General features: G+C 47.8%; 1 protein-coding gene across 2 annotated transcripts in view; it reads left to right on the forward strand.

Moving 5' to 3' along the window:
* TOMM20 (translocase of outer mitochondrial membrane 20) overlaps positions 1 to 17,280 on the forward strand; it is a 36,190-nt gene extending 18,910 nt beyond the window's left edge. Inside the window, exon 4 of one of the 2 annotated variants that reach the window (XM_086679651.1) lies at positions 15,608 to 17,280. In XM_086679651.1, coding sequence (XP_086535777.1) covers positions 15,608 to 15,828 — 221 coding nt within the window. In that variant the 3' untranslated portion in view covers positions 15,829 to 17,280. The remainder of the gene's footprint in view (positions 1 to 15,607) is intronic. The other variant, XM_086679652.1, reaches the window with a different exon arrangement.
* The last annotated feature ends 4,796 nt before the right edge of the window (positions 17,281 to 22,076 follow it).

Consider the following 22,076-nt stretch of genomic DNA (forward strand, 5'->3'; position numbering starts at 1 on the left):
CTGGACTGGGGCCATGCTGTGAATGTGACCCAGCAGCAGTCAGGGGTGACCTAGAAAACCTGAATAGGAAATTATTGTAGGATAGCTTGAGTGTTCATGTCCCAGATGATGTGCTTCAGCGGTGCACTCTGTAAAAATGAGGTGTGTAATTAAAAAGCCAGCCAACTGGTGGTAGTATGTGATTATTTAAGAACACCCAGTGCTCATTCGATAATCCAAAGCATAAAGACAGTCAATTACAGACTTTATGTTCGAGATAGGCCAGTCCATTTAAATGTTTTTTCTAGGATTTTTCCCCCCATAAATAGCCCATTAACTAGACACATAAATTAAGCAGAAATTCCATTCCCTGGGGCGTGCTCAGGTCACAATCTTGACCGTTTGTGTGCTTGAGCCCCATGTCTGGCTGTGAGCTGACAGGGCAGAGCCTGCTTGAGATTTTCCCTCTCTCGAAATAACAGAAAAAAATTTACATTCACTAAGCATTTTGATCGTGAGTTCTAAAATTTTTATTTGATATTTGTGTCTGGGCAAATCAAATGGATTTTTTCCTTTTAGAGGGTCTCCAGGACATTTTATATATGGAACCTTTTCCTTCACTTTTAAAGGCTTACAGCTGTGTTATGGAAACAGTCCAGGAGGCATTGCAGAGGTACTGAATTCTTGTTTAATATCCATTGGTATTGATCGAGGAGTCAAACACTTCCCGATAATATGGATATAGAAGCGAGGAGTCAGGGGTGGGGGGAGAAAATGAGTAAGAGAGGCTGTGGTTAAGCTAGAGCTTGATCTGAAAAATCTGTGCCTGGTTCGGGGCGAAAACGGGATCCCACTGGAGCTTCACTGAGATCTTAAGATCCATGTAGCCTTGCCTTTTCTTGGTAGCCTAAGGAAGTAGCTAGACTGAAGTGAGCTGGCCTTTCAGCTTGTACCTGGGCAGAGTGGGTATGTTTGAAGTTGTAAAGCAGAACGAGTTGCCTGTTACCCAGAGGAGCGCACGAGACAAGTCCCTGGAGAGGTGGAACGTGCTCGCTCAGTGACCTCTGGACAGTGACATCGTACATGCAGCTGCTCACTCTCTTCGGCATTTGAAGAGGACAACTTGGTGGTCTTAGCAGAGACTGATTCTTATAAAAAATTATATCAATGTGCCATTTTTTTTAGAGCCCTGCACTAGTTTTCAAAAGCTTCTCTTGCAGTTAGGACTCCAGTAGCAAGTATAGAAGCCCAACTTGAATTAGCAGAAGTGGCATTTGTTGCCTCAGGAAAAGTACGTCTAGCCTTTCAGATTAGAGTGAGCTCCCTAAACCTGACCGTCCCCTCCACCTCTGCATCTCACTGTGCTACTTTGACTTTTACTAACAGACTGAAAGAGGCTGGATCTCCAGGCCTCACATAGAGGATGACAAACATTTCCTCACTCCAGAATGTATTCACTCAGACTCCCTACTATCTCAGACAGTAGCTGTTCCCCTCTCATAGCTTTAAGAAACCTGCCCAGGGACGCCTGGGTGGCTCAGTCGGTTGAGCGACCGACTTCGGCTCGGGTCATGATCTCACAGTTTGTGAGTTCAAGCCCCACGTAGGGCTCGGTGCTGACAGCTCAGAGCCTGGAGCCTGCTTCTGATTCTGTGTCTCCCTCTCTGCGCCTCCCCCACTCATGCTCTGTCTTTGTCTCGGAAATAAACAAACATAAAAAAAAATTAAAAAAAAAAAAAAGGAAACCTGCCCAGTGTTGCGTGATAAATGGAAGATTCAGGATCCTCCCCCCCCCCACCATCTTTATTGAAGTAAGATAAATAAATTAAGATTTTATATATTTAAGATGTGTGATGTGATGTTGGGGTATAGTGGACATGAAATGATTCCCATAGTCGGGCTAACTAACATCTGTCACCTCAGATATGTTACCTTTTTAGGTGTGTGATGTGAGAATACTTCTGTCTGCAGGGGTGCCTGGGTAGCTCAGTTGGATAAGCGTCCGACTTCGGCTCATCACGGTCTCACAGTTAGTGAACCCCATGTCGGGCTCTGTGCTGACAGCTCGGAGCCTGGATCCTGCTTCGGATTCTGTGTCTCCCTCTCTCTGCCCTTTCCTTGCCTGCTCTCTGTCTCTGTCTCTCAAAAATAAACAAACATTAAAAAAAAAAAAAAAAAACTACTCCCTGCAAATTTCAAGCATACAACACATTTAACCATATAGTTCCCATGCTCCAGAACTTATAACTGAAAGTTTGTACTGTGTGTTCAACATCTTCCAATTTCTCTTACTCCCTTGTCCCTGGTAACCACCATTCTACTCTATGAGTTTGATTTGGTTTTCCCAAAATTTTTTTTTTTTTAATTTTTTTAACCTTTATTCATTTTTGAGAGGCAGAGAAAGAGCTTGAGCGAGGGAGGGGCAGAGAGAGAGGGAGACACAGAATCTGAAGCAGGCTCCAGGCTCTGAGCCTCAGCACAGAGCTGGACACGGGGCTCAAACCCATGAACTGTGAGATCATGACCTGAGCCGAAGTTGGACGCTCACCCGACTGAGCCACCTAGGGACGACGCCCCCGCCCCCACCCCCGCCCTGCCAAATTGTTTTTGTTTTTTTTTTTTAATTTTTTTTAATGTTTATTTACTTTTGAGAGAGACAGAAACAGAATGCGAGTGGGTTAGGGGCAGAGAGAGAGGGAGACGCAGAAGCAGGCTCCAGGCTCTGAGCTGTCAGCACAGAGCCCGATGCGGGGCTCGAACTCACAAACCGTGAGATCGTGACCTGAGCCGAAGTCGGACGCTCAACCAACTGAGCCACCCAGGCGCCCCCCAAATTGTTTTTTAATTTATTTTTGGGACACAGAGAGACAGAGCATGAATGGGAGAGGGGCAGAGAGAGAGGGAGACACAGAATCGGAAACAGGCTCCAGGCTCTGAGCCATCAGCCCAGAGCCTGACGCAGGGCTCGAACTCACGGACCGCGAGATCGTGACCTGGCTGAAGTCGGACGCTTAACCGACTGCGCCACCCAGGCGCCCCAGTTTTTAAAGTAGTCTCTACACTGACCTGGGGCTTGAACAACCAACCCCGAGATCAGGAGTTGCGTGTTCTCTGACTGAAGCAGCCAGGCACCACACTATAAGATTGATTTGTTTAGATGCCACCTATAATTGAGATCATGGTCTTTTTGTTTGGGGCTTATTTCACTTGGCATAATATCCTCCAGGTTTATTCGTGTCAGAAATGGTAGGATTTCCTTTTTTTTTTTTCCCTTTATTTTGAGAGAGTGAGTGGGGGAGAGGCAGGCAGAGAGGGAGAGAGAATCCCAAGCAGGCTCTGCAATGACAGACATGGAGCTGGATCTCACCAACCATGAGATCATGACCAGGACTGAGGTCAAGAGTTGGTTGCTTAACTGACTGAGCCACCCCGGTGCTCCAGAATTTGCTTTTTCAAGGCTGAATATCCACCTCCACCCCTCCCCCCCCACCACACACACGCGCGCGCGCGCGCACACACACACACACACACACACACACACCTGTAACATTTCATTTATCCACTGACAGACATTCAGTGTCTTCTGCCTTGCCTCTGGCGAACAACACTGTGACGACCATGGGGGTGCAGCTGTCTCTTTGAGATCATGGTTTCATTTCTTTCAGTCATATCCCCCGAAGTGGGATTGCTGGGTCACGTGGTAGTTCTGTTTTTAAGTTTTAGAGCCATCTCCACACTCTTCCGCAGTGACTACACCAACAGTTCCAAAGGGAGCGGGCTCCCTTTCTCCACAGCCTTGTCAACACTTGCCGTTTTGACTTTGATAATGGCCGTCCTGTCAAGTGTGAGGTTATATTGTGCTCTTGTCAATTTCCCAGATGGTTAGTGAGGAGCACTTTTTGGCCATTTGTATGTCTTTGGAAAAAAATGTCTACGGGGGCCTTTGCCTGTTTTTAAGATTGGGTTGTTGTTGTTTTGTTTTGTTTTTGTTCTGTTTTTGTTTTTGTTTTTGTTTTTGTTTTTTTTTTGCTTTAGGTTGTAGGAGTTCATATTTTTTTGGATATTAACCTCTTTGATGAGAGGTGGTTTGCAAGTATTTTCTTTCATTCCATTGGTTGCTTTCTCACTTTGTTGGTTTCTCTTGCTGTGCAGAAATTTTTTACTTTGATATAGTCCCATTTATGTTTCCACTGTAAATGTTATGAAACTACTTAATAACTTTGCTTTTAAAATTCTGAATTTCACCTTTACGATTTTTCTTATAACATTTCCAGAACTCTATTTCAAATGTCAATCATATTTGTAAATTTATTTTTGGTGTTTTACTTTTTTTTTTTTAAGTTTATTTATTTTGAGAGGCGGGTGTTGGGGCAGAGAGAGGGAGAGAGAGAATCCCAGGCAGGCGCCACACTATCCACGCAGAGCTCCAACATGGGGCTCAGTCTCATGAAACGTGACATCATGACCTGAGCTGAAATCAAGAGGCTGACGCTCAACCCACTGAGCTACCCTGGCACCCTGGTGTTTTACTTTTTTAATTGAAGCATAATTGACACCAAGTTATATTGGTTTCAATTGTACAACTTAGTGATTCAATAATTCTATGCATTGTGCAGTGCTCGCCATGATAAGTATAGTTCCTGTACAACATTATCACAGTATTAGCGACCGTAATCCCTTTGCTGTACTTTTTATCTCGGTGATTAATTATAACTGGAAGTTTGTACCTCTTCGTCCCTTTCACCTATTTCGCTCCTCCCTTCACCCCCCTCCCCTCTGGCAATCACTAGTTTGTCCTCTGTATTTATGACTCTGCTTCTAGTTTTCATTTGTTTGTTCGTTTGGTGTTTTAGATTACACATGTAAGTGAAATCATGGTGTTTATCTTTTTCTGACTTACTTCACTCAGCACTATACCCTCTAGGTCCATCCATGTTGTCACAAATGGCAAGATCTCATTCTTTTTATCACTGAGTAATATTCCACTGTGTATATATGCACCACTTCTGTATCCATTCATCCGTCCATGGACACTTAGTCTACTTCCGTATCTCAGCTACTGTAAATAATGCTGTGATGAACCTGGAGGTGCATACATCTTTCTGAATTAGTATTTGGGTGGGGGGAGGGTTTAATACTCAACAGTAGAATTACTGGGTTATATGGTATTTCTATTTTTAACTTTTTCAGGAATCTCCATACTGTCCTAGTGGCTGCACCAGTTTGCATTCCCACCAATAGTGCACGAAGGTTCCCTTTTCTCAGCATCCTTGCCAGCACCTGTTATTTCTTCTTGATTGTAGCCCTTCTGACAGGTGTGAGGTTTTGATTTGTGTTTTTTCATTGTGGTTTTGATTTTCATTTCCCTGACGATGAGTGATGTTGAACATCTTTGCATGTATCTGTTGGAAGAAGGTCTTCGGAAAAATGTCTTCTTTGGAAAGATGTCTGTTCAGGTCCTCTGCCCATTTGTAATCAGATTGTTAGTTTTTTAAGTGTTGGGTTGTAAAAATTCTTTATATATTTTGGATATTAACCGTTTGTCAGATATTTTATGTGCACATATCTTCCATTGAGTAGGTTGCATTTTCATTTTGTTGGTGGTTTCCTTTGTCTTCCAAAAGCTTTTTAGTTTAATGTAGTCCCACTTGTTTTTCCTTTTTGTTACCTGGCTTTTGGTGTCAAATTGAAAAAATCATCACCAAGGCTAATGTCAAGGACTTTTCCCCTTATGTTTTCTTCTAGGGGTTTTATGGTTTCAGATCTTACAGTTAAGTCTTTAATCCATTTTGAGTTGATTTTTATGTATGTGTAAGATAAGAGTTCACCTTCATCCTTTTACGTGCAGATATCCAGTTATCCCAACACCAGTTTTTGAAGACTGTTTTTTCCTCCTTGTATATTCTTGGCACCTTTGTTGAGAGTTAGTTGGCTGCAATAAGACTTAGGGTTTAAAATAAAGGTAACTTGCACTTTACTTGACTGCCTGTTTGAGAGATAGGGTAAAAGGAATTGGGGCGACTTTTTTTTTTTTTTAAAGAATGTAGGTACTGGGCCACCTGGGTGGCTCAGTTGGTTAAGCGTTCGACTTGGGCGCAGGTCATGACCTCATGGTTCCTGAGTTCAAGCCTTGCATCGGGCTATGTGCTGTTGGTGCAGAGCCTGCTTCGGATCCTCTCTCTATCTCTCTTAAAAACAAATAAGCATTAAAAATAAAAAAACGTAGGTACTTTTCACCAAAGATGGAAGACATAATGCGCAAACAAAACAAAATGGCCACTCTGTATAATTCATGTCACACGTAGAATGGTTGCTTCTTTCTTGAAAGGGTACAAAGCCTGAGGAATTGAAAGCACAAAACATTATTGAAATTATGTCTTCTCTCTTCTAAAAATGAGAGTTTTGTTTTTGTTTTTTGTTTTCTGCTCTGTAGCTTTGCATTGTCTAACATAAAAATCTCTTTGCTCCCTCCCAAGTCACTAATATACAGTTAATGCTTCAGGAAGGAATGCCATGACTCCTAAGCTGCGGTCACAGTCTGGACCCGGTAACAGGGCCAGAGTGTTGGAAAGGCAGGCTGGAGAGCACATGGACCTGGAGGGCTGGGATGAACTCGGGCTCGCGCCGTGTGGCGGCTGGGGCTGGGGGCTGGGCTCCGGGTGGGGACGGTACCTTTGCCAGAACTTGCTCCTCTCCCAGATTCTGTTTCATTTAGGATTGCTCCCATCTCTCCGTTCTTCCTGGGTGATTTCATGTTCTCTGGCTTCGTTGGCACCTACGTCCCCTCACTGAGCTCGGGTGGGTGTGGGTTCCTGCTTGCTCAGCATCACATGGCTGTGCGCCGGCACCTCACGTGACTTGTACAGAATTGAATTAATTCCCTTGCACAGGCTCCTTCTGAGCTGTCCTCCACTTGGCTCTTACCTACTCACCACACTACACCAATGACCAAACCTCGCCCCTCCTATTCTTTCTGTGTGTCTGATCCATTCCACTCTTCTCTGGCCTCACTGCTGCTCTAGGATATTTGTTTATAGTTACTGTGCAGCCTCATTGACTCTGATCCACTCTGCTGCCCCAGGAATTGCTCTGAAACGTCCCTGTCGTGTGGCATCCAAGGCCCTTATAATCAGACACTTGACTCAATTCTCCAACCTCATTCACCAAGACCTACTGTAATTTTTTTAGTAACGTCCCGTTCACCCACCAGACCACTCCTAAATACGTATGTCTTAGTGATGATTGGGTTTCTCAGCATAAAGTGTAGTTAAATGCTTAGTAAATACTTAATGAATGGAAATCCATATGATCAGAAGTTGGCTGGGAATTTTTCACAATGAAATGAATATAAAAGATTTTTTGACATGATACATGAAGGTACATGGAAGGACAAACAGAATATCGTTGTGAAGAGTGATAATATCTCTTTTAAAAGCTACTTATTAAGTCACTGGGTTTATTATTTTTTTCTAAGTTTATTTTGGTGGCACCTGGGTGGCTCAGTTGGTTAAGCGTCCCGACTCTCAGGTCGGGTCACGATCTCACAGTTCATGAGTTCGAGCCCCACATTGGACTCTGTGCTGACAGAGCCTGCTTGGGATGCTTGGGATTCTCTCTCTACCCACTCCCATGAAGGCAGAACAAAGGACATAGAAGTTTATTCAATACACCACAAGATGGGCAGTACAGCAAAGAGACTGTCTGCAGCAAGGTGGCAGTGAGGGGCCACAGTCACAGGGTGGAGTGAGGGAGATATGGGAATGGATGGAATTTTCCCTTTTTTGGTAACTGTGCCTGGTTGTAAGTAGCCCATTGGTTAATTAGAGCCTATGGTTATTACGAGGTGGGTCACTTAGTGAGCCTGCTTGCCCGAAGCTTGTGGTGGTCGGTGAGCTCTGTAGGCTCTTTGACCTTACTCAGGTTTACCCTTGGTCAAGCCTGTTGCTTAGAAGCCGCGTCTACAAAAAGGTTTTTACTCCTTTATTTTTTTACCAAAGACCATACCAAGCAGCATTCTAGATATTTCTCTTAATGCTTTCAGCTGTCTGCTGAACTTGAGATTTCTTCCCAAATGCTCTGGGACCCAAAGTCCTTGATTTTGAGAGTAGACACAGTACACCAAACGTCCATGGAGAGGGGGAAGTGAGTGGACAGGGAGGTGTTCTGACTTGTAATTTCCATGTGGCGAAATTGTCGACCCGTTGTCCGTTTATTCGGGCCTGTGAGTTGAGTATATTTCTGTTGATTCTCTAATAGAAACAAAATGGCCGGCCAGCCTGCTTTCTGAATAAAGGGGGACATTCAACAGGAAATGTGCAGAATTTCCATGTTCTTCCTTTTGTAATGTGTAACTTCCCTTCTGCAAAAGGGCCTACAGATCTGACTGTACTTAGTTAATTAAAACAGTTTTAATTCCACCTCTTTTCTAAGAAAATGGGAAAATAATTTTTCGCGAAGCCTCTAGGTGATGGCATCATCAGGATGCTGGGGGAAGCAGGGAGACTGGAAAACACAAAGTCATCTCAACACCAGGGGAAGCCATTCACTCAGTTCCACAGACTCGTCTGGAATGCGTTGTACACCTCTGGCCACCTAGACAGCACATCTTCCTTCAGGACACGTCTAGTGTCCTGTTAGCTCTGTGTCTCACGTTCATCATACCTCCTGAAAGACGTTCTGAAATGTCTCTGTGTTTGGACAGAGTCCCACACTGAGACACCTCAGGCCAGTTGACTTTTTGTGTCACCTCCCCCGCCCCGCCCCGCCCCGCCCCGAGGCCTTCAGCTTGGTCAGATCCGTGCTGCTCCAGCTCCCAGTGTTGGTTTTCATCCAATAGGTCGGGGCCTGGCAGTCCTTGCATGCAAAAAGATGTGCCTGAAGCTATTCTCCAAGGGAGGCTGGCTGCCAGGGGGTCAGGGAGCTTTTCAGGGCTAACCACATTCCTCACCTCTGATCCTTTAACAGATATTTAGAATATTCTGGATTCCTCAGATTGTGCTTCTGAGCAGTAAGAGCTGAGAGTTAATGATATCCTCTGTTAGAATTTTAGCCTAATCTTTCAAGTCCTCTGTTTTAAGAATCATTTGTAATCATGTTCCTTTATCTTATGCTCCCTTTAGGTACTGTTATAACATAAAAAACAGTGTATTTTGTAAAAACAAACTGCATCTGTGTAATGTTTTGACAGCTCAGGTGTTATATCATTGAATTCACAAAGCTGAGGAAGGTAAGGATATTAACAAAGGACACAGTGACAGGGGGAGGCATGGAAGGATCCAGTGATTTGTTCAGCATCACTGAGTTAGTGATTAGGATGCATCCAGACTTGGGATGCTTGGGTGGCTCACTTGGTTGAGCATCCCACTTTGGCTTGGGTCATAATCTCACAGTTCGTGGGTTTGAGCCCCAGGTCAGGCTCTGTGCTGACAGCTCAGAACCTGGAGCCTGCTTCAGATTGTCTCTCTCTCTCTCTCTCTCTCTCTCTCTCTCTGCCCCTCCCCCACTCATGCTCTGTGTCTCTCTCAAAAATGAATAAACATTTAAAAAAAATGCATTCAGGCTCATCTTCCTGGTTTGTATCTGAGCCACACTACATCACAATGCTTTGAGGACAGCAAACAATGTCCTCATCTCAACAGGATGTGTGTTTAAAAAGTTCCTTTGGAAGGAGGTAAGCTCTAGTACGGCCGTGCTGTTTTGCTACTTCTGTTCATTGCGACACCTCTGGTGCCTAGCTTGGGTTCTAGCACGAGACGGGCACTTCAGTAAAAGCTAACTGAATTAATTAAAAAGACGTTAGTTAAAACAATTTTGTGGAGCCTGACAGAAAAGGCTGTTAGTCAAACCTATGAGACTATGAGACCCCCCCCCCCCATCTCAAAAAAGAGAAAACAAAAAAAGAAAGGACATAGGTCCCTGTGTCCTGAGCAACACAAAATACTTGGCACCATAAAGGTTCATCTCTTCAATTATACTCTTCCTTTACCACAGCTGTCCTCTCCCAAAACAAAGATACACAAACTTCCTTCTCAGAGGGACTTAAGATCTGCGATAAGGAGGGGCGCCTGGCTGGGTCAGTCAGTAGAGCATGTGACTCTTGATCTCAGGTTTATGAGTTCAAACCCCACAGTGGGGGTAGAGATTACTTATAACTGAGATCTTTAAAAAAAAAAAAAAGTACGTGATAAAGATGTTTTCAGGAAACAGCTAAGCCAGCCCTAGAGTCAGAGTATGCTTGGAAGACACCCATCGTAACCAATTCTTACAAACCCTGACCTGTTTAAAATAATTTGTGATTTAAAGTGATTAAAATAGTTTGTGATTTAAAAACTTTTCAGTGGTTCATTCCATGCTGAAAAGCACTTGACAGATATCCTACAGTTAGAGGAATAAGCTCTCATCAAGTCAAGAAAAAACATCTCCCCTAACCAGTTTTCCAAGGGTTCTGGGTTAGTCTAATTACAGACCGTATTATTCATTTGTGGAGATAGGACACCTGACTTGCTGTCCTGGAGGCACACAGGAGTTTTTCAGGGATGGATTTGTCAGCCACAAACTTCTCTTTCAAGCACCTGCAAGCGGGTCATAGTTTGTGCCCTTGTGATGTGACCCCATGAGACAAAAGTAACAGGTGAGCTGTGTGTATACATATGCCTCATCTGAAAATGCTTTAAAAGCTGCCAGCTGGGCCACATGGAAATTCAATCTCCATTGCATAGGGCTCGAGGCAGCCGAGTTATTGGACACTGGACCAGGCTTTCTGATAGGCAAGTATCAGCAAAGTATGTATCCGGTAATATGTTTACAAAACCACATTCCTCCCTCCTCCCAGCATTCCATCCAAATTTTGCACAGCCATCGCTGTTCTGACCCTGTTTGCTCGGAGATCATCTGCCAGGTAGCGGACGACCCGGGTCTGCTTTAAGTCCAGAAGTGGACGGAGAAGACAGCGGGCGTCGAGCTGACCCCTTCTCCAGTTCCAAGTTGGGGAAGGGGCCGCCAGGCCCGACCAGGCCGGCGGGTGGTGAACGGCGCCTGTCCCGACCGCGGTCCCCCGGAGAACTCGCAGCCGGCAGGAGTCAGAGCGAAGGAGGGCTCTGGCGCCATCTAGTGGCGGTGCTCCGGCCGGCGGCCCTGTCCCCGCGCCGGGCGCTCAGGAGCGGAACTGAGACCCCCGCCTCCCCCAGCCAGGAGCTGAGATTCTGTACAAAGTGCACACAGATGTCAAGGGCAAAGCGAAAATACTTGAACGTGGATATTTTTAGGGGGAAATAAAAGTGCATCCGGGAAATTGTACCAGGATAACATTTTGCCAAGTCTCTTGTTTCAGAGCCCCATAAATTTGAATGTTACATGGGAGCGGAGGCCAAATGAGAATGCGAAATACAGGACACTAGTTGGAAGGATCCCTGACTTGTCAAAGAGGCCTCATTCCAACGTGAGCTTCAAAGTGCCTCAAAGCAACCTATGTTTTGTGTAAAAGGCAAAGAGTAAAAAACGTGGCAGAGGGTTTCTTTAACTCCTTAACTTCCCAGTTCTGCGCAAAAATAGAGGGGCAGCCGTGGTGGGACAGATTTTGGAACCAGAGACTTGGGTCTTGGGTTCCAGATTTGCAACTTACTAAGGACTTCACTTCTTGGAGCTTCCTCGGATTCATTTCCAAAGAGGATGGTAGTGTCTCCTCAAAGAATGAAAACCCCGACTGCACCCACCATCTACGTATCCACGCCCATCCCCCCAACACTGTGGGCGCACCTCTCAGAGTGGGGAGGTGGCGTGGCGGGGCATTGGCTTTGGACCACTGGTCGGCCTTGCTGCAGTCGTGCATCCTGCCTTCCGCATCATCTCCCCCTCGCTGCTAGGTATTTCCAGTAGCAGAGACATGGTGTAATTTATCCCGTCTTAACAAAACCTCTTGACCCTTTGCCCCCTGCAGCTGGCATCCCGTTTCTGCTCACTTTTACGTTATAGCAAAATGTCTCTAAAGGGCTGTTCATAGCCGCTGTCTCCACTTCTCCCATGACCCACCTATCAGACTTTTGTCCTGGCCCTTTCACCCAGGCAGCTTTTGCCAAGGAAACCGGTGACCTCCACGGTGCTGAATTCTGGGGTCAGTTCTCAGTCTTTATCTGCGACGGCCTATCAGCAGCACTGGACACGATCGCTCCCTTCTGGAAACCTTTTGTTCTCTTGGCTTCAGGACACCACATGCTGGAGTCTTTCTCCCCACGCTGGATGCTATTTCCCAGTGTCCAGGGCTCAGTCCTTGGATGTCTTTGCCAGTTACTCACTCCTTAGTGCTCTTACGCAGTCCCGGGGCTGAGGATAGGATCTGTAGATGCTGACCACTCCAGAGTCGCGTCTCCAGCCTCCGCGTCGCCACTAAACTCCAGACAAAGAGAACCAGCTTCCTGCGTGACCTCTCAGACTTGGCATTCCAAACTGAACTTGCGATCTTCTCCTCCAGATCTGCTGTTAGGATAGGAAAAGATAGGCTAAAAGAGGCAGAGAGGGAAAGATTAGGACCGGAGGCCCCTGGGTGGGGAAAAACACAGCGTTTGGAACGACGCTGGGAGAGCCTGACCACAGCAGACCCCCTGAGGCAGGAGGTCCCTCTCAAGAATGTCACAGACCCCACCTACTCCCGCTCGGGTTTCCCTCGGGAATTTGACAAGAGACCTGACTAAAAATAAGTAGACCAGAAAACGGATGGCCCACAAGGACCGGCGTGGCCACAGACCTCTCCTTGTATGATGAAAATGAGCCAATCAGGAAAAGACAACCCAACACCTGGCGTTTTCCAGCCAGTAAAGGTCGACCCTGAGAAGGAACGAAGGGGAACCGTGGGAAACCAGGACCCTGGCCTCTACTCGCGGGCGTTCACTTTTGAATGTCGCCTCTCTGTCGAGAGAGTTCTCCTACTATTCTTCCTTTCTGATCTTACGGTCTCAGGAACTTTTGTCTGCCGCCGCTCATTCTGCGTCCACCACTTTATTCTTCGAAGGGGCAAGACGACGAGTCCCGGTACCGAGGTAAAAAACCCTGCAACGCTGCCTCTGGGGTCATCTCCATCCTAATGAATGGTTCCTTCAGGCTTCCAGACACTCAGGCCAAAAATGTCCGTCATCCTTGACCCCTCTTTCTCTCTCACACCTCACATCCGGTCTGTCCACAAACCCTGTTGACTGCATACACTACATGGCCCTGAATCCAGTCAGTCCTCACCACCTCCCCCATCACTGTGGTTCCACGCGACTTTGTTGATCTATTTAATGCCCATCTCCACCACAGAAGAAGCCCTCCATCCGTGAGAGCTGGGGTCCTGCCCACCCCCGGTTTTGTGTGTCACTGTATCCCCGGGGCTTCAAACCGTGGCCTAATAGGTGCTCAATAAATACTGGCCAATGAAAGAATGAATGAATGGAGCAATTCGTGAAGTGCGGGTATTTTATAAATGGTGGCAATCATTTTACATTGTCCTCCTTAGATATTTAACGTGAATCGGGAGTGAAAAGAGAAAATTGCACTGCGAAGGAGCAGTCAGACGCATCCGTGTGTAATATGTCTGTAGTTTACGTTAAAACACTTCAGGGACGCCTGGGTGGCTCAGTCGGTTGAGCGTCCCGACCTTGGCTCAGGTCACGGTCTCACGGTTTGGGAGTTCGAGCCCCACGTCGCCCTCTCTGCTGTCAGCACAGAGCTTGCTTCGGATCCTCTGTCCCTCTCTCTGACTCCCTCAAAAATAAATTTAAAAAACCCCCTCAAAACTGCACATTTCAGCAAGAAAAGAAATAAATGAAGCAAAGCTGGCAGAACGTAAACGATTGTAAAATGGAAGCGATGCGTGTGTGTTTCTTATACTGTATTCTTTCTGTATGTTTGAAAAATTCTAGTAATGGAAAAGTAACAGAAAGCATGATTGGCAGCATTCGTGGGATACCAGCTGCAGCAGCGTCGATTCAAAGCCACCTGCCCGATCGTGGCTGCCCGCCGAGCCAGAGAACCCCAGACGGCCAGCGAGGGCCCTGCGGTCCTGGGGGTGGGGGGCGGGGGGCCCGGCTTACCCGTGCAGAGAGCCACAGCGGCAGCTGGGTGGGCGCGGTGCTCCCATCGTGGCTCCTGAAAGATGACAGGTCCGCCTGAAATGCAGCCCTTCGGAGGTGCTCTCAAACAGCTTAGCTGTTTCTGGCCAAAAGGCTTTTGGTGCGGGGCCAGATTAACGCCTTTTGAACTTGGAGGCTGATAAAAAAGTTTAAGTTGAACTCAGAAGCCTGACAGAGCTATGTGCCGAAGCTAAACAGAAATGAAATAATGACTCTCCCTCCATGTGGCTTAAATGGGATAGCTCGAGATGCTGTCGGGTTCAGTGTGACAGCGTGTTTGAAGGTGTTCACGAATGGTGTTTTCTTCCCCCTGGCTTCAAAGTAAATTCTGGGAAGTCCATTTTGCTGTTTTCTCTAGGTTGTGGGATCTGGGGTGATTTTTTTTTTTTTTCTTACGGTTTCCTGTGGTTTTCAAAATTCCTGCCCCCACCGCATAGTATTCTCACAGTAAGAGAAAACGAAGCGTGGGCTTTTTGCCTCTACCTCCTGTGTCAGTTGGGATGCTTTCCACTGTGACAGCAAATCCAGATCATGCTGTAGCGGAACGGGGCTCTGCTGTTTCCTAGACAGGGCCGGTGAGCATCAGGTACCGGGATGAGCCTGGACCTTCTTTCCCGTCTCCCTTTGTCCTGCAGGGACGAATCCTCGAGCTTTAGCTCCATTTTCAGGCAGATGCTTCCCTTGTGGTCGTGGTACAGCAGTAAGGGCTTTAGACTAGCGTCTTTCCAACCTCAAGTCCAGTGGGAACGACGTCAGTCCCCTGATTCCTGGCAAAATGTCCTTGGTACCTCACCGGCTCATCTGCCCACCTGTAACCCAATGCCGTGTGGAGAGGGAGATAGAGGATAGAGCAACGGACTGGCTTGTGTCTAGGTTATGTGCCTCTCCCCTGAGATGGAGGCGGGACCCTCTCCCCGAAGCGCACGGGCTAGGGCTAGGGAAACATAGTTTCCTGGAGGGAATTTGGTATCTAGTTAACAAAAGGAGGGGAATAGATGGCGGATAGCCAGAATATCACAAATGCCGTCTTCCTACCTACATCCAGAAATTATTTGCAATAACGCCATGCAGAGAAAGCTTAGGCCAAGGAAAGCTACTATCATTGAACCCACAATGTAGCTCTGAGCTTCCTGGTGGCCAAGGCAAAAGGGAAAGTCTTGTTTACAGACTGCTAGCTCATCAGGATTAAACAGTAAGGAAGGATCAACAGCAGACAAAACGATTCCAAGGCTCATTTTAAGCTGTCCACTTCCTCCGTTTTCTCTGTCCATCTCCAACAAGAGCTCTTATCCCCTGTCTGCCTAGAGACACCATATGGCCTGCTGCCCTTTCTTTGCAGTTAAATACGAAACTATCAGAATATCCGGGGGGCTGGGATCAGCGCCGCGATCACATTTCACTGTGTACTCCTGGAGGGAGGCAGCGAAGCTGAACTCGGAAAGGCAAAAAATCCACTGCCATCACATCACCAATTAGTCAGAACAAAGGGTCGAGACACTTGGAATTTAGTTCTGTTTCTCTTTTAGAGTCATCTGCAAGCCCTCCCCGCCCCAGCCTGACTCTGTGGAAGAGGAGCGAGCCGGATCAGATGGTGACGCCAGCGTTCCTGCCTGACTGCAAGAAAGCGCCTTGCACAGCGGGGAAAGTGGAATCCTGCTCGCCGCCGCCGCCGCCGCCGCCGAAACCCATTTCACAATGGTTTTTGCATCAAAAAGGTTTTCCGAGGTTTTCCTCCCAGACCACGTAGTTTCTCACAGATCCTGAGGGTTTCACACTCCATTCTTTTTCCTGTGTTGACAAGCGGAGGAAGCACATCTGTTTAGGCCGGGCGGGTGTGGCGCTGGCCGGGCCCCTGCCCTGCTCTCCTGGGCTTGCCGGTTGACGAAGCGGGAGCCCAGCCAGACCGGCCAGCAGCTGCAGGTGTTGAGCGGAGGGCTGGCCAGAGAGCCGCTCACTTGGCCCCCGCAGGGAGCCTTCCTGACAAATGTCACCGCTGCTTTGGGAAAAGAAAATGTTGACCGGGTGACCCCTTCCTCCCCACTCCTAAACTTCAAGTTTACAGAGTACCTGCAGGGAACTGTTGATCCCCCAAAGTGAGGGGGAGGAGGGCACCTTTTGGTCTTACTCCTGCTTGGGATATTTTCCTCTCTAGAGTGGTCCTATTTGCACCTTAGTAATGGCCAGCATTATTATTATTATTTTTTTTTTTCTGGAAAAGCCGTATAGGAGACTAATTTGACTGTAGGAAGGAAATGATTTGTAACCTTTCCTGTATGATCTTTTCAGTCTCTCTTTTGTGTTATTCTTACGGTCTGGACTTCAGTATTTTATTTTATTAAAAAAACCTTTTTTTAATGTTTATTTATTTTTGAGAGAGACCGAGATCAGGTATGAGCAAGGGTGGGGCAGACAGAGAGGGAGACACAGAATCCGAAGCAGGCTCCAGGCTCTGAGCTGTCAGCCCCAATGTAGGGCTCAAACTCACAGACCGTGAGATCATGACCTGAGCTGAAGTCGGACGCTTAACCCACTGAGCCACCCAGGCGCCCCTGGACTTCAGTATTTTGACTTGGAGTCGTATGGTCTGTTGAGCATCCTTTTGGCTTCCCAGAACATATGTGAGTGGACAGCAGTCGCCTCTCCAAGGTGAGGACTGTTGCTTAGAATTGGTCTTAGTTATTTCAGCCTTCTGTTGGGGACTAGGATGTCACCTGGTAAGAATATGCCTTAGGTCGCCTGCCATGGTAGAAGGACATCACCACAATAAAGAACGTTTTCGGCTGCTTTGTCTCTCCAGGCCACGATGGCTTTCTTCTAACACAGACACCCCACTAGGCCACTACTCATCTTATATAGTCAGAAGCCTTGTTTCAAACATTGGGTTGCAAAGTACAGTGGATCTCATGATGACACATGGTTTTTCATACTTCAGTAGTTTTTGTGAGTCTGTCACAAATGGACTGATTTCGCTTTAAGCAAAAGGTCTTTTATTTTGCTAACTTTTATTATGCTAAAGGTCTTTTATTATGCTATGATAATGCATAAACACAGATTAAAGGGTTTTTTTTTCCCCCCCTGAGAATAGTTGTCTACTCTCAACGGGAAAGAATACCGCAACTCGACTGATGGCAGTGCCATGGACTGTTTTATGGTGGAAGAAAATAATGTAGCAGCTAAAATAAATGTGTGCTTTGCTTGAGCAAGGATCATTTATGAAATTGCCCAGTCAGGGGCTACACCCAGGACTTGCCTTCTGTGGAGGTTGTAACAATTACACAAAACCCTGGGAGACTACCTTGAAACAAGCAAATGTTGCCAGTTGACAACAGGAATGTAAACATGGCTCCAATTAGCGAATATACTAATGGCTCTTTCCTATCTGGGATTTTAGCTGTGTTAGCTACGAGAGGAAAATTTCTCTCTCTGTCTTCCCACTTGCTCATCTCCAATTAAATTACTTACAGTCAATTCACAGGCCTTCGGGGATGATCAGCTAATTTTGAAACGTCGCCTAAAAATCTGCAAACAGTGTAGTTAAGCCAGGTAGGTTAGAAGAATGTCCTCAGAAGCTTAGTTTATAACTAGGCTCATGCGTCACGTTTCCTGCGTTGCTTTCTGGGAGGTGCACATGGGAAGAACTGACTGATCGATGTGGCCTTTGGATTTCTTCGGGGTGAAACAGATCTTTGTTCTAGCACTTTGCACTCATTACAGTTGTTAGGAGAGGATGAGAGAGAGAGAAGGAGAAAGATTGATTTTGTGTGTCGACTGGAGGGTATTTTTGGATGAAATTAGCATTTTTTTTTTATTTTAAAAAAATTTTAATGTTTAGTTATTTATTTTGAGAGTGAGAACAGGGGAGGGGCAGAGAGAAAGGGAGAGAGAGAATCTCAAGCAGGTTCCACACTGTCAGTGTAGAGCCTGCACAGGGCTTGAACCCACAAACCATGAGATCATGACCTGAGCCGAAATCAAGAATTGAACGCTTAACCGACTGAGCCACCCAGGCGCTCCTGTTTTATCTTTTATTTTTAAATGTTTATTTATTTATTTTGAGAGAGAGAGAGAGAGAGAGAAAACATGTGTAGGGGAAGGGCAGAGAGAGGAGAGAGAGAATCCCAAGCAGGCTCTGTGCTGTCTTTGTAGAGCCTGATGTGGGGCTTGATCTCATGAACCTGAGCCAAAATCAAGAGTCAGACCCTTAACCAACTGAGCCACCCAGGCATCCCAGATGAGATTAGCATTTAAATTGGTGAACTTTGAGTAAAACCGATTTCTCTCCCTAATGTGGGTGGGCCTCATCCAATCAGTTGAAGGCCTGAATAGAACAAAAAAACCTGCCTCTTTCAGTAAGAGGGATTGCCACAAGATGGCCTTTGGACTTCATCTGCACCATCAGCTCTCCTGGATCTTTAGCCTGCCAGCCCACACTGCAGATTTTGGACTTGTCAGCCTCCATGTTTCTAGGAGTAAATTCCCCGTAAGAAATCTCTTTGTATACATATCCTGTTGATTCTATTTCTCTGGAGAACCTTGATTAGTACAGTGTGTCCTGCTGAGGCTGGCTCATCTGTGCAAGACAGAGTTTCACTCAGGGAGTCCTTATAGGCCAACATGTACGACGTTCCTTAAAAACCCACTACAAAAAACACACATCTGGTCTTTCTCAGAAGCACTTTCTTGGTGTGCTTGAGTGCCATCTAGTGTCAGTTGTAGGTAGTGCAACGTCCTAGCCTTCCGGCTTCACTGTTTCCCTTGCCATCACTACCCATATAATTCCCTAAGTTCGTAGTAGGAGACGTGCCTATTCATGTGCATTATTCACTCTTTTATTCACTCAACAAACATTTAGTGAGGGCCTGCTTGTGCACAACGCATTGCAGCAGATGCAAAGACCGCCCAGCAAGTGGTCTCTCCCCGATCACTGAGCTCATCATCTAGCTGGAGACAAGGAACACAAGCAGATGATTATGGTCACGTGTGCTCAGGGCCACGAGAGAAACGTGAACCAGGAGCTAAGGCCTGAGCAATGGAGACTTGAGGGTGGGCCACCGTTTGAGGGCGTGTTTGCTCCCTTCCGGGCGTGGCGTTGGCTTTGGACTCAGAGGGGTCATGGCCATTCCCTGCAGCCGCTTCAGGGCCGGTGGGCCCATTCTCCTTCCCGGCACACCGCCTTCGCAATGGCTGCATCCTAGAGTGAGCACAGATGTGTCAGCAGTAGCAGAAACTTAGATGTGGACGACATCACCTTCAATTTCCTTTCTTCATGTTTGAGGGGAGGTAACCTCAGAGTGGCATACGACACTGTAGTGAAGACAGTGGGTTTCCAAGGTTGAATGTCCAGGAGCAGATCTAAGCTCTGGAAAGCTTGCCTTCGTTTTCTTGTGTCTTCAAGGCAAATAACAGTTTTGCCCTGTAGGGTTAGGTTACGGGAATTCACTGTGATGACACGCATGGCCAGTCTGGGTTTTTGTTGGCTGCTGTTGTTGCTGCAAACACCAAACATCAAACGTCGTTAAGTTAAAAAAAAAAAAAAAAAAAAGCATTTCTTAGAAAAACATCAGGTAGCTCACAAAGTCGGTGGGGAGGCTGGGACTGTCTCTATTAGTTTCTATTCTCTGTCTCTTGCAAAGCTCTTACGTTTGTTGTCCTGAGCCCTCTCTGCAGACTTTCTGCTTCCTAATCCACACGGAGGAAGGCGGGACTGCTTCCCGGGTGTGCACTTCTCATGCTGGTTCTCTAGGAAGAGACTGAGTCTCTCAGCGAATCAGATTCCTGGGCAGGCGTCCTGAGCAGCCTGGCCCCGGGCCGGGTCTGGGGCACGGCGGGTCCAGCTGGCTGCCCGAAGCTCCCCACTGTGGGCCCAGAGGGGAGCTCCACTAGGTGCTGTCGCCGGTCCATCGGGTGGGCTCTGTGAGCCCCTTCCCAGGGTACAGGGTAGACTTGAGTCTTCCTGAAAGTCCCTCCGGCTGTCAGCATCTACATCCTCTGTTTGCTCATCGGGACGTTCCGCGGGGCCACACCGCTCACCCCGTGTGTCCTCTTCCTCATCCCTGGGCCTGCAGGTGCTCTGGTCCCACAAGGAGCCACTCTTAGCTCACTGCCGGTGACCCTTCTGCTGATGCATGCCTGGGACTTACTGAGGGCTGGCCTGGCCTCGGCCCTGTTTGGATTTGGGCTTTCATAAGCACAGGACACTCAATGGCTGTCCTACAGGCCCAGAGCACCAGAGAGGATTTGCGTGCATTTGCCAGAGTGTGGCAGTGGTTCTTTAAAGATCGGGGCCCTGCACTCCTAAGCGCCCAGCAGTAGCTGTGAGGGAGCCACTGAGGGCTGCCTTGTGGGGACGGGGTGGGAATGTCCCCTAAGGAATCCAGGGTGGGGGAGGAGGTCAGGGGGGCTGAGGCAGGAGTGATCTGCTTGCTTCTCTCAGCATCTGCTCTGAGCAGATCGACAGGAAGGAGCAGGAGGAGGCTTTTGGGCCCTGTGCCCCCCCTGCCCTACTCAGACCATCAGCATTTCATCCTTTGTCCCGCAAGGCTCATCACTCTGTCGTGGACTCAGACGCCCCGTGGACTCATACGCCTCAGGTGCTCCTTCGAGCCAGAGACATCAGCACTGCTTTGCTGGAGAAGTCACCTTACGCTGATGGTGCTTACCGCTTATGAATACCCGCCGCATGCCAGGCACCGAGCTGGGTGCTTTGCATGCGTTATTTCCAAGTGTCCTAGGCATTTGGTAGGAGCTGTTACCCCATTTCATGGATGTGGCAGCCGGCACAGAGGGTGGGGGTGTTAAGGCCTGACAAGGGTGTGCAGCAGGCCGAGGTCCACCTGGCCCTGGCTCTCCCCATTCTCTAGCTGCTGCTGGAAGCATCAGGGCCAAATTCAGGCCCATTGGACGGTTCCCTCAGCAGGGGGTGGGGGAGCAGGGGCTTCTGAGCCTGTGCTCCCCTCCTATGAGGTGGCTCACTCGGTTGAGCGTCCGACTTTGGCTCAGGTTGTGATCTCACGGTTCATGGGTTCGAGCCCCACATCGGGCTCTGTCTGCACCCCCGCCCCAGAGGCAGGCTGGCTTGGCTGGTCTCCATTGTCTCAGGCTAACGAGGGGACTGTGGCCACCTCCTCTGCCCGGTTCTTTCCAGGTCTGGCTCCGTGCTAGACGGCTGATGCTGCCTCCGGGAAGACACTGTTGCATCCCACCCTGTGGCAGCGGGAGGCCCATTTGGAGCCTCGCTTTCAGCCTCATGGTGGGGACAGGCCCTCCTCTGGCAGGCGGCTCGTGGCTGGGGCTGACTGCCAGCCTCACGGTCGCCCATGACTGCTAGAAGCAAGGTTCTTTAGAGCAGATTGTGTCTGTGTTTCACCCAGTTTATCCCACGGTAAGATGACTTTTTGGTGAACGTGTTGGGAAAACTGACTCTGGGACAGCGGGAGGCCTAGAGACTGTTGGGCACAGGCTGGCGCCTCGGTGGCTTGCCCCGGTAGCCTTGGGCCTTGGAGAGGTGGCACTGTCCCTTATCCAGGGCAGGCAGTGCCACTGAGTTTTGTCTGCACTCAGGTAAAGGGGTGTTTGGCCTCCCTCCTCTTTCTTTTCTTTTCTTTTTTCTCTTCTCTTCTCTTCTCTTCTCTTCTCTTCTCTTCTCTTCTCTTCTCTTCTCTTCTCTTCTCTTCTTTCAAGATTTACTTATTTTGGGGAGAGCACAAGTGTGGGGAGGGGCAGAGAGAGTGGGACAGAGGATCCAAAGCGGGATTCTGTGTTGACAGGCTGATGGCAGAGAGCCTGACGTGGGGCTCGAACTCATGAACCTCGAGATCATGACCTGAACCGAAGTCGGACGTTCAACTGACTGAACCACCCAGATGCCCCTTGGCCTCCTCCCTCTTAACCTGATGTCCGGGCCACATGCACTGGAAGGAATCAGTTGCCGCGGTCACTTTTCCCGGATGGGGACCCGTGGTGTCCCGAGAGCCAGGCAGTGGTGGTCCTCGGCTG

Source organism: Puma concolor, chromosome D2, assembly GCF_028749965.1.
Source record: "Puma concolor isolate L17-30 chromosome D2, mPumCon1.1.hap2, whole genome shotgun sequence".
Classification (NCBI taxonomy): Eukaryota; Metazoa; Chordata; class Mammalia; order Carnivora; family Felidae; genus Puma; species Puma concolor.